General features: G+C 42.0%; 1 protein-coding gene across 1 annotated transcript in view; it reads right to left on the bottom strand.

Moving 5' to 3' along the window:
• alg14 (ALG14 UDP-N-acetylglucosaminyltransferase subunit) overlaps positions 1-8,160 on the bottom strand; it is a 10,504-nt gene extending 2,344 nt beyond the window's left edge. The window contains exons 1-4 of the mRNA XM_037694418.1: positions 8,019-8,160; positions 5,291-5,443; positions 3,944-4,095; positions 1,659-1,781 (exon numbers count right to left, since the gene is read on the bottom strand). Coding sequence (XP_037550346.1) covers positions 1,659-1,781; positions 3,944-4,095; positions 5,291-5,443; positions 8,019-8,160 — 570 coding nt within the window. The remainder of the gene's footprint in view (positions 1-1,658; positions 1,782-3,943; positions 4,096-5,290; positions 5,444-8,018) is intronic.
• Between the last annotated feature and the right edge of the window lie 267 nt (positions 8,161-8,427).

Genomic DNA, 8,427 nt, shown 5'->3' with positions numbered 1-8,427 from the left:
GCGCTTCCGGTCTGGGGGGGGGGGCAGATTCGCCGGCTGCGGGACTTGTGGGTTCACAGGGAAGCAGCCAGAGGTGCTCTGCAGCCTGGAGAAGTCATCACACAGCTCTGACAGAGCAGCTCTATCATGTCTGATGTTAACTGCTGCTCTGGGACCGAACACGGGGGCAGGCCACGAGTCCTGGGACTGTTGAGGAGGGCCGGACCAACGAGGTCAACGCTGATGCGTTCAGTCACTCAGGACACGACAACAAGATCACAAGTAGTACTCTGATCTCTGTGGGAGCTGAATACTGAATGGTTGTAGTTTTGGAGACGGGTGTTTTTCTGGACTGGAACTAAAGTAAGCCTTCATGTTTTTGGTGCAGGAGACATGTGGGGTGGGGGGCGGTGGGGGTGTTACACTGTGGAGAAGAACAGAGGGAGGTTTTCTTTCGCAGTGACGGATCCTGGAGTGAAAATAACTGCAGATGGTTTAATACTCGATGGAGGGAACTGGACATTTACAGATGAAGAGGCATCATCAGTGTCCCCTCAAACCTCCTAATCTGTTTTAATCTGCCTGATCAGCCTTCTGGGACTCTCATGGTCCAAACGGCCTGGAGAGAGGAGGGAGACTTTTTATCCACCACCAGGTGCAGTGGCAGAGCCAGGGGGTGGTCAATGGTGGCCTTGACCAGCATAGATTAATCTTGGGCCACCCCAGTCATTTGAGGAAACTAAACTTTGACGCAATATAAAAACTAGAAGGCAGAGTTTCCTCAAACGACAGGAGTGGCTGGTTTACATTAATATTCATACGGAGGCAGCCATCTTGGTATTTGACCTGGCAACCCAGTTTTCCTAAGGAACATTTATTACGTCTTCATGCAGCGCAGCCACAAACTACAACAGAAGTTTGTCCGTCAAGTTATCATGCTCACAACGTGCACAGAGGGTGGGGACAAAAAGACAAAGCAAGTGGACTTTTGTTCTGGCGGGGCAAACGGTTCCCTTCCCATCAGCAGGGTTCCCAGCAGGAAATGAAAACTCATTTCCAGGAGTTTTCTTTGAATTATCTTTGAAATCCCAGAAGACACTTCAGCCACGAAACGATCAGAACTTCGTGTCTCACGTGGCAGCAGTCACACTCAGAGACGACGCTCCTAGTAATTAAATCGTATAAGATCAGAAACTAAACGCCACCGCAGTACATCAGTACACGTATACTGTGTACACTGCAGCAGAACATGGTACTAGAAAACTAGCATCAGTACACGTTCAAATCTCAGCAGATCAGTGTTCAGATTCATCAAGTTCTCCCTGAGTTTTCATGTTTTAGTTCATTTCTGGAGTTTCCCCCCCCGAGTTGCTGGGGACTCTGTGATGTCATGAACATGTGACGCAGTTTAAAACTCCCCAGGTTGAACTAATGAACCAAATATTAACGTTATAACGAGACAAACCTGGAAGCTGCTGGAACATCTAAACTTCATCCCTTTAACATAAACACTGAGCATTCACTAAAACATGTGTGAACACGTGTGTGCAGGTCTAAAACATGTGTGAACACGTGTGTGCAGGACTAAAACACTGAAGCAGATAAAACGCTGCAGAAACTGACAGAACAGATGCTCATTTAGACAGATGTGAACAGGACTGTCTGGTTCTGGCTCTGACCATGTCCGGCTGGAGTCTGAAGACCAAGGGGAGGGAGAAGCGGAGGGCGTTCAGGGTGCTGATGACCGTGGAGCTCCAGGACTGGTGCACCTCTCTGCTCCGGGGGATCCGACAGATGGTGAACTGAACAGAACCAGAGAAAAGTGTTTTCAGATTTAACGTTCATAAAAGCAAACGTTCGACTGTGGCACAGAGGCTGCTCCGTCAGGCTGACAGCAGAGGCTACGCTTCACCTCCGCGCTCGTTCCTAAATAAAGTCGACATCTAGTTTCTGTATCGTTTAAGGGGTCGGCACGTCTTAAAAACACAACAACAAATCGTCTGCTGTTTGAAGATTAGAAGGTGGAAATCTGGAAACTTGAACAAAAAATATTTGATTCAGCAGATAGTTCAATGTGAAAATATTTTAAAGTAAAAACTATAGATATTAAAAATAACTACAGAAATTACATTCCCTGCAAAAATGCAGCGTGAATGCTTATTACTGAAGAACAAGCCTAAATTATCAAAAAGAACACATATTAGCTGAATTAGGTTTAAATAAGCAGAAATGAGCACAAAAATTAGGAAATTAGCTAAAGCTGAATTTAGCAACAAACAAAAAAAAAGCTGAAACGGCAGAAAGAAGCTCAAACTACCAGAAGGAAGTGGAGCGAGCACATTTTCACCAAATTAAACTGAAAAAAGTTGAAATGTGTGCAAAAAACGTGGAATTATCTGAAAAAGGTAAAATAAGCATAAAAACAGCTAAATAATAGCTGAATTAGCAGAAAAGGCTGAAAGGCGCATAAGAAGCTGAAATGATCAGAAAGAAGTTAGAAGAAGCACGAAAATGTTGTAGTTGGCAGAAAGAAGCTGAAAGGATCACAAAACAGCTGGAAAAACAGCTAAAATTAGCTGATTTTTAAAAAAAATTTGCAACAGGAAGCTGAAAGAAGCTGAAGCAGAATGTGACCGGAGCAGTAAAAGTTTGTAAACACATCTAAAGATATGAAGGATGTAAAATGAGCTCAATTCATTTTCTGTGAGAGAAAAATGTCAAAAAAGGCTAAATGTTTCAAAAAGCTAAAGTTGCACTACTTCCTAAAGTCAGAGCAGGTTTGTCCTGAAAGAGCTGAACGTTTTGACTGATGATTTGTTGAAATAGTTTGAAAACTGCGGGACGAGAAAGATGCTGAAAAACGTACAGAAGAAAAATGGATGACAGTGGAGTGAATGCTTCATGATTCCATCTGTGCTCTGAGACCTTCAGACGTGTGAAATGTGGCTGAGCTGGAACAGAGCTGTTGACTTCAGGTGATGTTTGGGGATCTTCAGTGTGTTGGGAACAGTTTCAAACCAGCAACCCTGCTGGGTTCAGTTCTTAGAGCCTGAAGCTCCGGGGCAAGTGAGTTTCTGAAGCTCTGAGCTTCATTTGTTTGGATAAAGTCACGTGATCAAGGACGTCCAGAGCTTCAACGTCACAGCTTTGGTGCCTGATTCAAAGTCCACGAGGAACCATCAGCTGACTCGGTGTGTTCTGGTGGTGATACCAAAGCAGCAGCGAGTGAACAGTACATGTTCAAAGCGCCGCAGTGACAACTGAAAGACAGAAACGTGCCAGGATTTGAACCGGCAGCTGCGTGAGTTGAACACCAACAATGAAGAGGTCCCCTTTAGACCTTCAGCCACAAGATGGCGCCAAAGAGCTTCATTTGCTCATCACTACAAAAACTAATTTATTTAGTATTTGTTTGCACACGTGACATTTTACGTATAAGTTTTAGGGACACTAATTGATTGACAGGAGTTGTGATGACACATGTAGTCCACCTGCTGCAGAGCTGGTTAGGTTTCCAGCATGTGTTGCCATGGTAACAGACCCAGGTAAACGTCAGCCAGCGTCACGACACCAGAGATCCTGAAATTTGTTGCTTTGTTGTCCAGGACCCTGCTCTCATTTACAAAGTTTCTTCAGCAAAACTGTCCTGTCTCTTCTGGTTCTAAGCCTGGACCCTGGATGGTCCAAAAGAACTGGTCTGTGGTCCTCACCTGTCTCTAATGGTTCTGAGCCTGGACCCTGGATGGTCCAAAAGAACCGGTCTGTGTCTGACTGTAGGATGGTGCTGAAGTTCTGACACGTCTTACAAAACTCAGCATTAAATTGTAAACAGACTCTTGTGACGGACCGTACTCTGACAGGTAAGATATTTATTGTTCATGACATACTGAACCCCCCCTTTAACGGGCCCGTTTCAGCAGATGTTGGTGGTGCCGATGGTCCAATCAGACAAGCAGCAACATACGTGAGTCTCAGAGTCTGACGCAGCTCTGGAGCTTTCAAACGTGCAGATCTTCTCCTCGCTCATCCTGTCCGTGTCAGCGATGACGTAATGGCGAGGCGTGTACGCCGCAGACAGGTGCTCCATCAGCCGCAGGACCTCCGACGTGTGACCGCCTGGAACAAACAAACAGTTTGACTCTCATCAGAAGGGAAGAAATCCAGTTTTCAATTTCTGACTAACGCAAATAAATAAAATTTTATTATTAACGGCAAAGAAAATGAATCAAACCGGCTCCATTTTTAAAACTCTCATCCAAATAAAAACAAATAGTGATAAAACACTGACAATTTAAAGCTAACGAACAATTTAACACTCATGATTTGGGTCTGTGAGAGAAAACGTAAACATCTTCAGGCGGATGTTGAACCTGCGGCCTTCTTGTTGTGAGGGGGCAGCTCTAACCACTGCACCACTGCGCTGTGGCTTTTTGGCAGAGCTTTGTAAAATAAACAAAAAATTATTGCTTTTCACATTATTTGTTTGTTACAGACGTGCAGATTTAACAACTAGTCCATCCACATATATCTGTCTCAGGAGTGCCACTAAGGGGGGGGGGGGGGGCAGTGCACACAAGTTGTATCCTTGAGTGCCAAACTTTGATAAGTAGAACATCAACGTATAAACAAACATTGCTTTTGATTAATTAAATGTTAAAATATGAAGAAATATTCTATTTAAAATTAAAAACTTAAAATCTAGTCCTCTTAAATACAACCGGTCTAAAACTGATGTCCACAACATTGAGTCTTTCCGGGTCTCAGACGGTTTGATTCAGCTTTTATACGTTTTATTAATATAAACGTTTTTATTTGTCTCAACATTTTTGTGTACAAATGTACACAACAACAAGCAAATTTATGAAATTATGTTCTGGCTTTTATTTTCAGTGACACCCCCCCAAAAAAAACAAAAAAAAAACATGGCCACCCCATTAATGCATTTCTAGAGGCGCCCCTGTTGCCTGTATGGATAGATAATTGTTGTTTTTGTTGTTTTATTTTAAATCTGTATATGTGAAAATAGATCTAATATTTGTATCAACGGCTTACTGAGAGCAGACTGATGTTTTATAGGTAAACTAAATAAAGTTTAGTTAAAACAGGTATAAATATGAAAGGAGGTGAGAAATTACAAATTATTAGACACAAATATAATTTGAAAGCTGTAGGGTTCAGACTGCTTGTAAAATATTTTATTTGTCTTCACACAATTCACGGACAATATTTGTGCAATCGCGTGATTAATTTAGCTTTATTCATTTATTTGGTCACTTATTCGTCAAGTTAACTATGATGACGTCAACTTTACCTGATCCCGCAACGACAAGAACCGAAACCGGGCCTCTGGTTCCGGGTCTGTGGTTCCGTCCAGACTTTATAACAATAAAGAACCGAAACATGAGAAATAAACATATAAAGAGAAAAACGAGCACAGCTTCCGCTAAAAACATGACTAGCTTAGCTACTCAACACAGGCTACGGTAGCTCGGACGGACAGTTTACTTCACCGGCCACAGAAGGCGCTAGGCGAGATTTTGGACGCCATCTTGTAAAGTGATTTGCCTCGAAATCCTATGAACGTTTAGAAAAATCCAACCAAATGTTTTAAAACTTAAATAAACAAATATCACGAATAATGTTAAAACAAAATATAAGATTATTGTGATAAGCTTGAGTAAAAAAAAAAAAGAATAAATTACACGGTGTGTAGTTTAATATGAATTTTAATGTATTTGATTTCCAGATGTTTTAATTGTACTACTGAACTGTAAGTTTCCTGACAGAAGGTTAATGTTTGATTTAGAGTCCATCTTGTTTATGGATGGGACATGTGTCCAGAAGTTATTAAAAGTAGCTGAAGTCTTTGTCCATGTCCTCATCTATGAAACAACACAAATAACAGTTTGTCCACCTCTTCTGCCTATTATAAAATTGTACATCAGCCTAAAACATTTAAGAAATAATTATAATAGAGACATGGCATAATTTTGACATGTTGCTCAGAGGAAGAACATGAATAGTTATCATCAAGCTTCTCTAAAGTTACTATGTCGTGAACTGTTTTTAATCTTCATTAACTTTGTTCCAATTCATTCCAACATGTACGTATTTGTCAGCTGATTTGTTAGAGTCAGAGAGATTTATTTGTCATTCGCACCACGTGTGGTACATGTGGTGGAACGAGATTATGTACAGGGTCCCAGTTACATCCAACAATAAAATGTAAAAGAATAACTGTAATAGTATAGCACTGGTTGAACAACTGGGAGATAAAGTTAGAGAGACCAGCCTGAGATGGTTTGGACATGTCCAGAGGAGGGACAGTGAGTATATTAGTAGAAGGATGTTAGAAAGGCAGCTAGCAGTCTGTCAACAGGAGACAAGAACAGGATCAAGCAAATAGTAAAAGTAAGAGGCAAAATTATAGAAGTTAGATGACCAGATTTAAAAAACACTTTTTTTAAAGAGAACACTATAAAAAGCAGAACATATGATCCACTCTCCAAATCACTCTCACCGTGGCAGATTTGAGCTCCTTCTATCTGAGAAGAGACTCAGGCCCAAAATCGAGAACAAATAGATGGAAAAACTTTTGTTTTACCAGTCAGACCATTATTCAGATAAATTTTAAATGTAATCAGGTTTGATTTTGTCATTCAGCCTGTTTTATTGATATTTGTACATGGATTTTTTTTTTTACTATTTGCTAATTTCATGGTGTGGTTGTTTATGTGTTGTGTTTTGATTTTCTCTCCTTGGTGCGAGGAAAACTTCACTAAGGAGACAATAAAAGTGATGATGATGCCAGGAAAAAGACAAAGAGGAGATCTATGGATGCAGTTAGAGAGAACATGGAGACAGACGGAGTGAGGACAGAGATGGAGGAGGATGACTCGCTGTGGTGACCCCTGAAGAGGGAAAAGCCAAAAGAAGCAGAAGAAGAAGAAGCAACACATATAACAACAACAAATAAATAAAAGAGAAAAGCAAAACAATCTTCATCTATACATCAGTTCCTCTGTTATTGTCTGTTTGCCAACATTAAGGTGCTGCCAGGACTGTGTGGAGACCATCGTGTCCTCCTTCAGTGCTTCACTTTGTCCAATCATCAGGACCTGTCTGCCTCACGCTGCAGAGCAGATCATGCTCAAAATGTTTTCTGTTCCTCTTAGCAAACTCTCTGCAGAGAAGTCCACCTGGAAAACACAAGAGTGTTTCCATCAGCGCATAATATTTAAATAATCCTGCTGCTGATGTGGACATTTTGTTCTGTACAGTCAAATAAAGTGTCCCGGGAATCCAACTTCACTCACATTTCAGAGCTGTAACACACAGTAGATGTTCATCAGCTGCATCTGCTGATGGATGGACAGATGTGGACAGAGGTGAAGTTTTGCATCTCGTTTGGAAAATGGTTCAGGGTTTAAACGCAGCGCCACCTGCTGGATACAAATAAAACTACACATTTTTAATTTCTACAATGTTTCATTAGTAAAGAAGTGCTGTTGTAAAACTGAACAAATGATTTAGACCGATCACACAATAAATCAAGCACTCGCCGTGATTTATTATAAAATGTTCTGTTTTTAGACCCTTGGAGAATAAAAGGTTAAATAATTTAGTTGTTCACCTCGGACAGAACTGACAGATTAAAAGCAGACCTCAGTTCAGTCAGATTAGTGCCAGATTTATTCTAACTACTCCACACTGCTGCAGAGGAGTCTTCAGAAAACATCCAGTAAAAAAAATCAGAAGTTAAAGAGAAATCTTTGTAAAGTCAACGCTGTTTTCAGCAGCATCGTGTGTCCCTGAATGCAACATGAACCCACTCAACTTTGTGGGGTGTCAGCTGCAGATTACTGCATGGTTCAGAACATCAGCAGCTGCGAGGAGCTGCCAAATCAACTGCAGCTACGAGAGTTCCCACAGCAAGTGAAGGCAGCACGGAACTGGCTGTGAACGCAGCAGCAGCATCTGGAACAAGATGGACTCCGAGCAGTGGTGAAGGTCTCTGCTCTGTACATCCTGCCGCGTGCCTCCGTGACAGGTGGGTCCCATATCATCATCTTCATCAACATCTTCCTCCTCCTCTTCCTCCCCATCATCGTCATCCTCCTCATCATCACCATAATCTATTCGTCCAGCTTCTGATCCGTGTTCGAGTAGAGAGCAGGCCATGCTACAGGTGCACCCCCCCCCCCAACCCTCTCCCTGCCTCCGCGTGGACCAGAGGTGCATGAAGGTTTTAGCTGTTTCCTCATGGACCAGAGGTGCAGGAATGTTTTAGCTGTTTCCTCATGGACCAGAGGTGCAGGAAGGTTTTACCTGTTTCCTCATGGACCAGAGGTGCAGGAAGGTTTTAGCTGTTTCCTCATGGAGCAGAGGTGCAAGAATGTTTTAGCTGCTTCCTCATGGACCAGAGGTGCATGAAGGTTTTAGCTGTTT

Source organism: Nematolebias whitei, chromosome 20 (genome assembly GCF_014905685.2).
Source record: "Nematolebias whitei isolate Nwh7 chromosome 20, NemWhi1, whole genome shotgun sequence".
Classification (NCBI taxonomy): domain Eukaryota; kingdom Metazoa; phylum Chordata; class Actinopteri; order Cyprinodontiformes; family Rivulidae; genus Nematolebias; species Nematolebias whitei.
Note: the sequence above shows the minus strand (reverse complement) of the source record. Positions and strands in the feature narration are given on the sequence as shown.